General features: G+C 35.0%; 2 protein-coding genes across 5 annotated transcripts in view; one reads left to right on the top strand and one right to left on the bottom strand.

The window, feature by feature from the left end:
* The window catches only part of LOC132793557 (hemicentin-2), a 76,433-nt gene extending 72,000 nt beyond the window's left edge, over window positions 1-4,433 (bottom strand). For all 4 annotated transcript variants that reach the window (XM_060803533.1, XM_060803551.1, XM_060803567.1 and 1 more), the window contains exon 1: window positions 3,674-4,433. The gene's annotated coding sequence lies outside the window, so the exon portion shown is untranslated. The remainder of the gene's footprint in view (window positions 1-3,673) is intronic.
* A 7,476-nt stretch (window positions 4,434-11,909) lies between these two features.
* Window positions 11,910-12,590, top strand: LOC132795385 (uncharacterized). The gene is made up of 2 exons (XM_060806071.1): window positions 11,910-12,010; window positions 12,073-12,590. Exons 1-2 carry the CDS (start codon window positions 11,945-11,947, stop codon window positions 12,541-12,543), a joined length of 537 nt encoding a protein of 178 aa, XP_060662054.1. The 5' UTR covers window positions 11,910-11,944; the 3' UTR covers window positions 12,544-12,590.
* Window positions 12,591-13,628: the final 1,038 nt, after the last annotated feature.

Below are 13,628 nucleotides of genomic sequence, written 5' to 3'. Positions count from 1 at the left end.
TATAGCTCAATCTCTTATAGTCTCTGAGATCTAGGTGTTCATACGGACAGACGGACAGACACACAGACGGACATGACTAGATCGTCTCGGCTGTTGACGCTGATCAAGAATATCGGAAGCGTTCATACAAAAAGTCTGATGCACTCAACTAAATTTAACATTTTAAAATTCCATTGCTAACTGCTTCTAAAGAATAAGTTGTTGGAAAAAGTTATTTATTATTTACGCCAAATTATGCCTACACACACACTTACACCTTACGCCTTCTCTCGGCTCTACTAACATCTCTCTCGTGATGTTAGTTATGCTCTCTTTTACTCTCTCATCGTTATTACGACGGATACTCGGAAGTACAGGAAAATTTAATTTTGAGGGACGAGGTGAGTCTTGATCGGTAAGTTGCAAAAACGGACGCTCGTAAAAGAAAACAAGTAAGAAAGCTATTATCGAGTGTGCTCGACTGTGAGACCCATTTTGAATAAAATCAAAAATCACATTTATAAATACGTACCAAATTAATATACCGTAAAATAATAAAAATAATACGAATAATATTTTAGAGGTGTTCAGACGGATAGGCGGACATAGCTATATTGTCTCGACTGTCGACGCTGATCAAGAATATATATAATTTATGGGGTCGGAGATGCTTTCTTCTGCCTGTTACATTCCTGGAAACACAAAATTATTATACCATTCTACAAAGACATTTCACAACGCTTGACATTTATTTAATCATTCGTCTTCCTCACTAATAATTGCGTTAAGTTCAGTTAATAACAGTTAAACATTTGAAAGTTATTCTAGATAATTTTAAGAATCTGAAAGCAACAAATATTTTGAAAAAATCATTAGCAACCGCACTTAAATTGAATAAAAATAGTACATCAGAGTTGCAAAACATATCACAGAGAGAAAATAATCTAAATTGAATAGTAGATTGCAAATCTTAATTTAAGATTTTTTCAATCTTGAAAAAATGTTGATAGCGTTTTTAGGTTGATTTATGCAAGATTTTTACGTTTTGAGATTAATAACATGTTTTTTTTTAGTTCAAAACCTTACTTCAAGAATGTTTTATTCTAGATTGAAAAGTAGATTGAAAATCTTGATTGAAACACTTCTCGATCATAAACAAATTTTGAGACAAGTATAGGTTGAGATAATTTTTAAACAAGATTTTGTTACTCAATCATCGTTATGAGATTAAAAAATCTACTTTCAAAAAAAACCTCAAGTTCAAGAATATTGTTCTTATTTTTTTTAAATGTTGGAATTCCCTCCCTTTAATTTTGTTCTTGTAATCGCGAATCATTGTTCCGTGTGCCCATTGGTCCTGGATTCAAATTCTATTCGATTAGTATATAAAAAAGAGTAAAAAAACACGTTAATGTTTTTATGTTTTATTTTAAACAATTTAGATTTGAAGATTGGGCAATCTACAGTTTTTGTAGAATTTGGATCTTAATTTGAGAAAAAACCTTGGTTCAATTTTCATTATATATATTATTCTCGGTTTTAGAACGTTTTTCTTTATATATATTGCAACCGCAACCTTTTCACGTAACGAGTAGAGAGCAATTGAGAAGACGGGATCTAGCTTCATTTCAGCCAACTCATGCTTCCAAACTGTTATTGGTATGGGTTTATTTACGGGCTTGCTGTTGCTCAGATCGATTACCGCTACAAGTGCCAGATACTTGAGCTTAATAAAAAAAGAAGAAAAAAACGCAAACGCACGTGTCTAGAAGTCGCATTTTCCCCACGTTATCTCGGTGTTGGTGTCTGTTTGAGTTTGTGTTTGTGGCGCCTGTTCGTGGCTGTCTGTCATTAGGAAGATTGATTTCAAAAGCGTGTAACATTTTTTCCACCATTGTTGTGGCAACCACTTGCAAGGACCACCCTCAAATGAAATATACGCCCCTTCATATTTCTGCTTGAGTCTGGTTTGGTTTTGTTCTGTCAAGCGGAGATCATTCTGATTATATTTGTTGTCTGCCATTTTTTGTTTGCTGCTGCTGCTGCTGCTGTTGTTGTTGTTGTCAGGTGAATTCAAATTAAATTATATTCCCATCAACCGTATATGAAAAGAAGCAAAAATAAGAGTACCCGCCATTTATTCCACCCATTTTTGGACATTTACTGCCACGAAACATAACGAGAACGATTCATTCAAAATACAAAATATAGTTGCTTGATAAACTTATCTTTTTAGAAACTTCATAAAAATCACACTTTTGCAAATCAATTTGCAAAAGTGTATTAAAGCATTGCAGAAAATTTAATTAATGCGCGTGCATTAAAATCCGAAGTCACATAAAACTTTAACAACTCAAACTCTTCACAGCATGTACTATGTGCGTATATATAAACTTATTCACAGGACAGACACATGTGTACCGTATTTCAAATGGGGCTAAAAAGTACATTAAAATCACATTAACCCGTCAACGGTTACCTCTGCGTATACGTAACTTTTGTTTATGCGTTTTGCTTAATGCCTTTTTGAAGTACATTCGCACGCAAATTGGTTTTTCGGTTTGCTCAGCACTTTGATAAGCCAACGATTCCATATAACACATACAAACACTCATATGCTTATGCGAGGTCGATAGATATATCTGACATCTGTTTGACAACTAACCCATGGATCAGAGCTGTCGAATGAGAGCAGAGGGCCCAAGCGACCAACCAACTCTTTGCACCAAGCTTTTAAAATCCTCAAATGCGTGCCTCGCCTAACGCAATTGGCTTTTCGCTAAAAAATTTCAACAATTACTGAGCACTCAAAGCCCACACATCACGTCCTCCTCATTTTGTCAATCATCACATATCCAGTGGAATTTCGTTGTTAAGTAGGGCATGGAAGAATATTCGAAAAGTTTTGGTTCATCCCAAATGCATCAAATGAAATTTGTCATTGTGTACGTAAAAGTCCCCTTAACTGAAAATATTATTTTCTTTTATTTTCCTAGCTTTAATCAATTCATATATGCTGAGTCCTGGTTTCAATATTTATGTGTAACTCTGGTTGTTTATTTGTATATTTTGTATTTTTCCATTTTTCAGCTTGCTTTAATTTGTTTTAAATTCAAATACAAGAATAGAACTGAACTGAGAGAAATGTTTTCTTTTACAAGAAGTGTAATTGAGACTTTATTTATTTAATAAAATTGTCTTGATTTTTTCAAAATGTTAGTTTTTAGTAAAAAGGTAACTTATTTTACATCTTTCCTACTCCCATTTTATTAATTTTGAGTGTTCGACAATATGACCGAGAAGTCTTCTCATCTCCTCAGTGCCTCTTTCTTTGGCAGGACAATGGTAACTGTGGCAAGAGAGACACAGGGGCAAGTGAAGGCATCTAGGCGCACAAAAAATAATAAAACAAGTAAATAAACTTCAGGCAAAAGTTTTGCAAACTTTTGGCAGTCAGTTGGCGCATTTTAAGTTACGGCAATCGACACAAAATGGGAAACGGAGTGGGATGGGATGCGAAAAGCATCGTAACGTGAAGCGAATGGAATTTGGTAACTTCGGTAAAATGGAGTATGTGAAGAAGGAGGGTTTAAGAGTTTAAAACCTCAAAATTCACAGCTGCTGCCACAAAAAATGCAACAACATATTTTGGATGCTGTCTTAACATGATTTTTGGAAACTAACAACAACTCACCTGGCCAACAAATTGAGCTTTGCTCTTCCAAATGATATTCCTAAGTTGTTTCTTATTGTTGACGTTGTTGTTGTTCTTGTTGATATTTGTGTTGTTCTTTGACAGTGTCACGCACAATAGCATTGGAACGACCAGCAGGAAAACATGGCCAAAACTTTTGGCCACGTGACCAACTGAGTAAGCCGGAATTTTCTCTGCTATGATTATCCCAAAAAGGAGGAGGGCAAGCGGTCACACCGACAGCAACACACACACACTTTAAACATAAAAAGCACTTGCAGAAGTTATTTTACTTGTTGTTGTTTACTCGTTTAATATATGCTAAAAAAGGTTGGTGTTTGACGCGATGGTCGAGTTGTTGAGGGGAGAAACGAGGCGACGTCTTTTATTTTATTTAACTATTTATCAGTGACTTGAGGCTAAAGGCTTTCTCTTTTGAAGTTGCCAACACCATTTGACGTTTGCCACATTCGCGACAGAGTTGAAGGTGAAGTGAAACAAACACGCAAACCACATATTCCTTAGCCCCCGAACATTAAACGTTATACTACGATTCACACGCGAGAAGATTTCGTGATATTTTAGAATACTAAATATTTCTTTACGCAACGCACAGTTTCTAACAATTTGTAATATCGACCATTGATTTAAATTTCGCCGATTGCCGCATTTAGCGAAGTCGCCGAATTCCAATTACAAGTCAACGCGATTTGTGACCGAAACAAGCGTCAGCATTTCTGCACACGTTCAAACCACTCCGACGGCTGAGCTTCAACTAATGCTGAAACACACAACAGCAGCTTCGTTGAGCTTCGCCAGGTCGATTCGTTAGTCACGAAGTGTGCAAACGATAGCGCTCCTACACGACATGTTTACAGGACGAAAGCAGACGACTAAAACGGGCACAACCCGAAAGCAAAGGCCGAACCACTTGCCCTGCTGAATGTAAAGTTCTTATGAGAAGAATGGCGCACTTAAGAGAGTTGAGCACAGAGCACAAATAAGAGAGTGCCATGTGTGAAGTAAAGCTGTTGGTAACGGAAATCGATTTCAAAGTTTGCTTTGAAATTTGAAATGAATATATTAGTTAAAATCAGGGAATAAATTTAAAAATATTAACAAACTTATAAATAGTACGGATAAATGCAAAATTCTATCCATCAACACATTTTATACAGAGAACTCGAACTTTTTTCTGTTACATTAGGAAAGAACGCCATCTATGAAAAGCTTCAGTACTAAACTGCGAGTATAAGAGTGATTAATTTAGGTAGAAATAGTTTGTGTCTAAGCTATTTAATATTTGTATCGCATTCTATGGTTAGTGGCATTGGCTATAAAATATTAGGATAATCAGTAATTAACTTGAAAATAATTTATGTTAAAATGATATTAGATTAAAAATATAATTTATTACAGAAACACTAATTTTTATAAAATAAACACCGCTTCATCAAAAACATTGCTGGCAAATTTAAATGTTCCTGAAACAAAAGTTTCTATAAATAACCAATAAACACCTAGTCTCAACGGTCTGTCATATTAGCTCCAACATATGTTTGTATTATACTGTGCTTGTTTATCGCTTCAGTCACTTGCGTCCATTTTGTCCCCTTCTCGACTTGCACACTACCCTCAATCATTCTCTATTTTAACGATCAAGCAATCGCTCAAAGTTAAAATTGTCATCAAGTTTCTTATAGAATGCTAAAAAATTACAAAATAAAAGAAAACAACATGTATTTTGATAAGAGAATAATGACTGACAATCAATTACTCTATAATGATATGGGATGACGAAAATAATGAAGCCAAGTAAATGTGTAAAATAATAAAATTCAAATATCAATTAAATAAATTTTAGCTTTGGCCTTACAACCGAATAGCCGGTTATGGAAGCCACTATGCGTAAGTTGTTAGAGGGTATCAAAAAGAAACCTGAAAACGAATTGCAACAAAATGCTCAAACACACTCAACGAAATTGACTTAAATAAATAAATGACATAAAAACAAAGACAAACACATGCACTTAGAGACAGTGACAAACAGAAGAAGGAAAAGAGGCAGACGCATGCCAAAGGGCAAGAAGTGCGGGCACACTGCACTCACATAGACAAGCACATACACACAAAGCAAATTTACAGTTGAGAAATGGGTCGGGAGGCAAAGGAGAAGGGCTGGGCGAGGTGGGGTAAAGCTGTTGTTAGCTTGTTTGCAACGTTTTCATTTCATTTGATGCAGTCGATGCAAGTCGAGACAAAAACAATGACAACATTTAGTAGCTCATCCATTTTCATTTGTGTTAAGCAAAAGCCAAAAGTGCCTTGAGATTCAAGACCGTGGATCCTAAACCCTAGACTCCAGACGGGTGGCTGTCAACTTTTCGGAGCCACTGTTACGCTTTAGACAATGGAAGAAGCATAACTCAGCACTGAATTCGCTCTACTTGCATTGCTTGACAACAGACTAAAGATTGCTGCATTCCCGAGCACCGCTTCCCAAGCCTAGCCCCACCCCCTCTCAACCAGCTTGCCATTCCCATTCCCATTCCCATTCCCATTTACATTCCCATTCCCACTGCCATTGCCATTTCCCAAGAAGGCAGCCACCTTGCATCCCGTTGCTCGTTAGCGCAGCTGCCGAGAATTTATCTTATTTTTCGTGCCACTCACTCGCTATTTATTCTGTTTGTGATTATTTCAGTTTTTTCCAACTATTTGTATTTCATTTTTCTTCCTCTTCTTTTTGCTACTCTTTGTTTTCCTTTTGGCGTATTGGACATATTGTTAGCCAAGTGATCGATGCAAATTGATGTGTATTGTTAATGGAATTTAAAGTTACAAAAAACGACAACCAAGTTGATTTCTGTTCTTGTTATCGTGCTGCATACTAATATGCAGGCTATCTACAGTGACTAATATAAGTCTTTGAACTACCTTTCTTTCTTTTTAAACATGAAAATAGGATTCCAAAAATGATTTACATTTATTTATATTTGTTGTTTTTTATTGACTAACAAATAAACGCGTCTGATCAGATGTACGTTGTGGGAAAAGTGACTTTAAAAAACAAATTTTACAATGCGGCTTACTTAAACATGAAGTTTCTCATAGCCAGGGTCTGTGAGGTTATATTTGGACCGGAAATTTGTATCGACCATTGGACTATATGTTTATTACTGTTGTACATGGAAAATATTGGTTATCGTTGGATATTTATCATTGGTCGACCAAAAATGCTTACAAAAATTATGTGGGTTCCTTCGTTATGCAAGATGATAGTTATATGAATGCCTATTTATCTTTTTGAGAGTTAGGAGAACAATTAATATTTTTATATGGAGTATATATATTCTTGGTCTGCGTCAACAGCCGCCTGTAAGTCTGTCCTTTCTTACTGGCTAGTAAATGGTAAGGACCAATAAGTAACATAATATTAATTGAAGTTAAACTTAAAGTGCATGGCAGAGGAAAAAGTAGTATACATATATATACTACTACTACATTTGCCTATATAGTCAAGATAGTTAAGAATCTTTTACCGGTTAAAACTTCAACTTTTCAAGCGGATTAAAGAACATGGAAAATTTCTCAAATGCGTAATATCGAAAATTTTAAAAGATTTATTGGAGCGGCAGAAGCAACGAGCTGAGTTTCAAAATGCTCCAGTTGTTGGCGGACAACAAACAGCAAACAAAGAAGGAAAAAGACTTTGGCAAAGTGACGATTAAATTCTCTTTCAAATTGAATGCATCTATCTATCGGCATAGACAAATATAGAAAATTCAACGTATTTGCATATATGTGATTAGATCTGTAAATAACGGATTCCTAGCAAGTTTCAGATTTCAATTGGGATTTTAGAGGTATTTATAAATCAGGAAATACAATTTAAGTACACCTTATGCTAACATATAGAAAAGAAGGCAGAGACCCTTGGGACAGGTGGCGTAAGAGGAGCAGAATATTATGAGTAGAAGCTCGTTTGTTTATATTAAAATAGAGAGCCAAAACAAGTCCGAAGGTTCTGTACACAGATTTGTATTGCATAGCCGATTGTCGGCAGCCAACAGCAATAACAACAATAATAACAATAGGCAACTATGTACTAGTCCTTCCCTCCATCCTTTGGCCCGACCCGGATCTCCCTGTCGCATCGCATGGCCTGCTGTTTTGTGAATTATGCGCTTTCCGTTGCATGCGGCGGCATCAGAAACCGGAGCCAAGGCCCGGAGACTCAGTCAGAAGAAGTCGAAATAATACCATGATGCGCCTGCCTGCATATTTTTGAAGTCAGCAGGCGGCACAACACTGCAGCCAACATCCTGCAGCCAACATCCCTTCCATCAGCCCTTCCTTCTCTCTGTAATGCTCTCTGTTTTATGTTTACAGCCACCCACTACACAGGCAGCCCTTCGTTTTTATAATAAAAATGTCATAAATCTTGATTTCTTGGACTAAACCAAAAAGCGTGCGATAGCGACACGAGACTGCCTATACTCATATGAGAATGTGTGAGAGCTGGCTGTTGTGTGTGTATTGTGTTTCTGGCAATAAATTGTATACGACATATTTGTGCATATGAAATACATTTTATTTGTTTTTATTTATCTGCACACGCTTGAGAGTAATTGATTTATCTCCACTCAAAAGAGGGCAAGCTTGTATTAATGTAATCTTTTAATCACTTATCAGACAGCTTCAAATCACAACATGATTCGACTAAATCCTGAAGACAAATATACTCGTAAAAAGGAATGACAAAAAATTAAGATTGAAATACTACACATAATACCTGATTATTTTTTTTTACAACTCTATAATTGTTGAATTGTATTTCTAAGCAATTTGACGGTATATATGTATACACATATATAGTATATAAGTTCTTGATCAACGATTTAGCTATGCTGAACATATTGAACACATTGTCGACAACAACGCTAATGATAAACAACTGACAAATTTAACTTTTTTGGAGAATTTAAGAATTTCCTTAACACATTCAGCCTTAATAATCACTATAAACAGCTAACATCGATAATAAAATTGCAATGCCGTCTATAATTAATGGATTTCAAAATAATTCAGCCAACATCGCATTCGTGGTCTCAGCTGAAATACTTCGATTCCATTTATTACCACCATTTGGAGATGAGATTGTTGCTTGAAGGTACAACCTCATCTTATCGTCTTAAACCATACCCACTAACGGACTGAAGAAATCTACAGCTAGCATGAAGAGGAGCATCCCGCCAGACGTTGTTGCCGCTGTCACCTCAACTTTAGCACCATCCCAGAATAAAGGCAGTCCAGACATTTCATCAACGGAGCCCACCGAACTCTCAGTACATCTATCCAAGTTTGAAGCTCTGGAAGTCCTGACACTGGACCTAGGTTAGAAGGTTAGGTTGACGTCGCTGGAGAAAAAATGGCTATGCAGGAGCGACACCAAACTCAAGTCTTTACTTGCTTTTCGGTTTTTATTTAATTTCTAAAAAAATAAATCTGCGTCTCGGAAAATTGAAGGCGTTTCACTGTTAGTCTCTGAAATCTAGGTGTTTACACGAACAGGCAGAGGGACATGGCTCTATGTCTCGGCAGTTACTGCTAGATAAAAACAATATTTTAAAAATTATGAAATATTCTTAAGTGCATCGACATCTAAAATGCTTTAGGCCAGATTGCACCTAGTTTCTAGCACCCAAAATGGTCTTCAGAAAGTTAAGCGTCACCCCTCACAATAGTGGTTTAATAATAAATAGTAAGGATAAATTGTATTATCGTGTTTTGTTTTTATTTTTTTGTTTCATTGACGTAAGTTCGCTGATGATATTACATTTGATGAACTCATTAAATTTTCATTAAATCAAATACGTATTTCACTAGTGCATAATGACTGGAAAAAAGCTTCTATCCCATTTCGGATATTCAATCTTCAGTGATCAACAATTGTTGAAAGTGCAAATAATGTCCAAGACATTTAATATCCTTCTATTTAAACTATATAAATATTATTTTTAGAACAAAATGCGTCGATCTAAAAAAACATTACTGAGATTTTGGAATTGTCAAGCTGACGGAAGAGGTTATAGCGGGAAAATTCGAAAAAAAGACGTTTACCATAACCAATAAAGAACCTAACTATGTGAAGTTGCCTATCAATTTCTTGACCATGTTTGTATTATTATGGTTTAATTAAAATATGGTTAAAAATGATATGAACAATATTTAGCACAATAGCTAGAAGGCGATGAAAAGTTCTTCCTTATTCCTACTCACTACTCATAGGGTAGAAAATTATTTGTTCCTGTGGGAAATGCAAGTAATAGGCAAAAGGAGGCATCTCGGACCCCATAAATTATATATAATCTTTATCAAGCTTGTTTCCAATTTTTGTCACGCCTACTAACGCCCCCGCAAATTGACAAAAAGTAAAGTAAAGGTAATTTTGTAGATAGTTGCTTTGGCTGAGAATCTGGTTTTTCGTACTCTATTGTCTTTTTTTTACTTTATTCTTTTTACTTTACTTTACTTTTGTATTTTTGCGGAATATTTATTAATTATATTTTTAGAATAATAACACACATTTTGATTTTATTTAAAGTGAGTGGCGAGTATCTCACAGTCCAGTATGCTTGGCTTTCTTACTTGTTATATATTAATATTATCTTTTAGATATTTCTCATATTATAAATAATTATACGGCCAAGGAGCCTAACCATAATTCTACATAAATACTATAGATTGATCAGCAAAAAGAAAATGAGTAGAATAATTGCTCCTATTTACTAATTGCAATTGTTTGAAATTCGAATAACTTAATAAAAAAAAATATCATGAAAGAAAGCTACAGTCACTTTGAATAAAATCAAAATATTGCGGTATTATTCTCAAAATATACAAAAATAATTTACCACAAACATTATAGAGTGCAAATTGTGCCAGATTGTCAGCCAAAGCAACTAAGACCTCTAATAACTGGACATTTTTGCCTACACAAAAGTATTTCTTTAATAACTTCGACAATATTTATATGATCGCAGGATTTCAGGAATCACAAATACTATAGTAAATATTGTATATACCAAAATTCGCGACTCTATCCTTACGCTTGTTATTTAAGTTTGATAAATTTTTGGGCCGGAGGTAAAAATTTTAAACAAATATAACAAAATTTGTAAAAAAAAAAAATGGATAGCTTTTTCTCTTATTGTCTCTAACTAAAATCTAGGACAGACAGAACGACATGGCTAGATCGTCTCGGCTGTTAACGCTGATCAAGAATATATATACTTTATAGGGTCAGAGACGCCTCCTTATGCCTGTTACATACATTTCCTACCGGCACAAAGTTATAATACCCTTCTATGTTATGGTACGTTATGGTGATTGCGATCAGATAAAAATTGTGAAAGTTATTAAAGAAATACTTTTGTATGGGCAAGTCCGCCTACTTACTAGGGGTCTTAGTTGCTTTGGTCGACAATCTGGTATATGGTATATATTGGTAAATTTTGAAAAAAATACCGCAATATTTTGCTTTTATTCAAAATGGGTAGCGGGTATCTCACAGTCGAGCACACTTACTTGTTAATTTATTTTATTTTTTTTTTTGTATTTTCCATTTTGATGCCTCTATTTACTCTTCCGATATGAGTGCGGAATAATAGGTTGAAATTTATTATATTATTATTTGATATCCACTTACATTCCAGTATCGGGAGTATCGATTTGCTTAAAAATTGTTTGTGCTGGGAACTGAGGAACAAAATGACCCCGCAATAATTTTGCACGAAAAAAACACGATTTCGCGCATCTGGGAACAGCGCTTAACTATTAACAGTCTTGCCAACTTAAGAAGAACTAGCTTGAAGTGTTTAGCCCGCAAAGTTTGAATTCAACTTTACTCCTTACTTTTACATTAATACTTCAGTAGTACACACAATATTACACGAATATCAACGTCGTTGACTTATTATTACTTATTACGCTGGATGCATGGTACATGATAGTCGATCATAGCACGTTTGCGTTAATTAAAAAAATTTAAATTCATTGATAAGATTTGTCAATCGAATGTAAATTATCAGTTATAAATAACAAATTAAGTGAATTCCCAAGCGCATTTAATATATAAATAAAATGTATTAGAATTTGTTATCATTTAATGAAAGCACTTCAAAAAATACCTCTTGATCGATTATAATTCTGTTTATAAGGTGGTTCTCAACGTTGTCGACAAACATTATCAAAGAAATAGTCTTCCCAATGAGAACCGTAACTCTTTGTCTATTGGTGCTCGCATCGGCCATCAGCCTGTACGGAGTGGTAGAGGTTAGTCTTTTCTATTTCCATTAGAACAAAAAAACGAAATATTTTTAACTATTAAATTTTAGGCAACGCCTTCAAAATCCGACCGCTCTCTGACTGACAATGACTTTGTCAATTTCCTTCGTGTTGTTTTGACCACAGTGCGCGGTGTGAACTGTACAGTCAATGAAGTCGGCGAGATTTTGGTGTTAACAAGCAAATATATTGATGAGATCGGTGGATGCAGCACCGATGTACCAAAGGATATTGCAAAAATTATTAAGTCATGCAACCAAATAATTACAATCTGCGATAACATCATACATCTTAATAGTCAGCTCTGCAGTGACGAAGAAGGCTCAAGTGTCACTTCTACAAAGTGCTTCCTTAATCTTTTCAGTGCAACTGTGAAACTTACTCGGAAAATTCACGATACCTTGGAGTTAATTGCTAAACTTCCTTCAGATACGGAGACCTGTTTCGTCGATGCTACCAATGATATTGAAGATAGCTACAATAATTTCTTGCCAAACATTAACGACTGTTTCAATGCATAACTTGTATAGCCAGAAAACATCACAATAAATATACTATGCGCAAATAACTTGAACCTGTGACACAATATTTTAAAATAAGATGTACATCTTCTTCGCTGGATTTCAAACCACATTCGCAAATGCATTTGTAAGAAGCAATTAGATTTAATACTATGTCCTATGTGTGATAATATTTTACATTTTTGAGGTCATTCCAAAAATAAGTTATCTTCTATTACTTTTTACCTCATTGTATTAAGAAAAAACTCCATTCAATAATGATTCAATTCATTAAGCTCTACTCAAAGCACACATTTCTTTCTATACCTGCTAGACATAGGGTAGAAGGGTATTATAAATTTGTGCCGGAAGGAAATGTATGTAACAGGTAGAAGGAGACATCTCCGACACTATAAAGTATATATATTCTTCATCAGCATCCGTCTGTCCGTCAGTCTGCCTGTGTGTCTGTCCGTCTGTCCGTATGAAACACTGGATCTCAGAGACTCTAAGAGATACAACTCTAATTTTTTTCGACAGCATTTGTTATGCTTGCACGCAGATCAAGTTTGTTTCAAATGTTTGCCACGCCCACTTCCACCTGCGCAAATTGACTATCTTTTATAGTCTCTGAGATCTAGGTGTTCATACGGACTGACGGACAGACGGACATGGCTAGATCGTCACGGCTGTTCACGCTGATCAAGAATATATATATTTTATAGGGTCGGTGATGCCTCCTTCTACCTGTTACATACATCTCTATGGGTGGCGGGTATAAAAAGCAAGTGTTATACCAAAGTCAAATCACATGAACAGCTATTTAGGGGTGCAAAAGTAAACAAACTCGGAAAGAATGAAGAATATTAAAGACAATAGAAATTAAATCAACCAAAAATTAGAAACTTTATAAATTCAAAAAGTGTAGGTTTATACAAATTTAATTTATTATTCATTAATTTATTCTAATTATTAGCGTGTTGTCAAATTGATTGCGTTAACGATTTTATTTAAACATTTATTTATGTCTCTGGCTATTTACTTCAATTTTTTAACTTTGATTTTTTTTAAGTATTGCAAAGCAATTTGTAAATGGAATTATTACC

Source organism: Drosophila nasuta, chromosome 2L, assembly GCF_023558535.2.
Source record: "Drosophila nasuta strain 15112-1781.00 chromosome 2L, ASM2355853v1, whole genome shotgun sequence".
In the NCBI taxonomy this organism is placed as follows: Eukaryota; Metazoa; Arthropoda; class Insecta; order Diptera; family Drosophilidae; genus Drosophila; species Drosophila nasuta.
Note: the sequence above shows the minus strand (reverse complement) of the source record. Positions and strands in the feature narration are given on the sequence as shown.

Bases quoted from the DNA above. Each gene is read 5' to 3' on its own strand.
- LOC132795385 (XM_060806071.1), top strand. From the start codon at position 11,945: ATGAGAACCGTAACTCTTTGTCTATTGGTGCTCGCATCGGCCATCAGC. The intron at 12,011-12,072 runs GTTAGTCTTTTC...ATTAAATTTTAG, and splicing joins GCCTGTACGGAGTGGTAGAG to GCAACGCCTTCAAAATCCGA.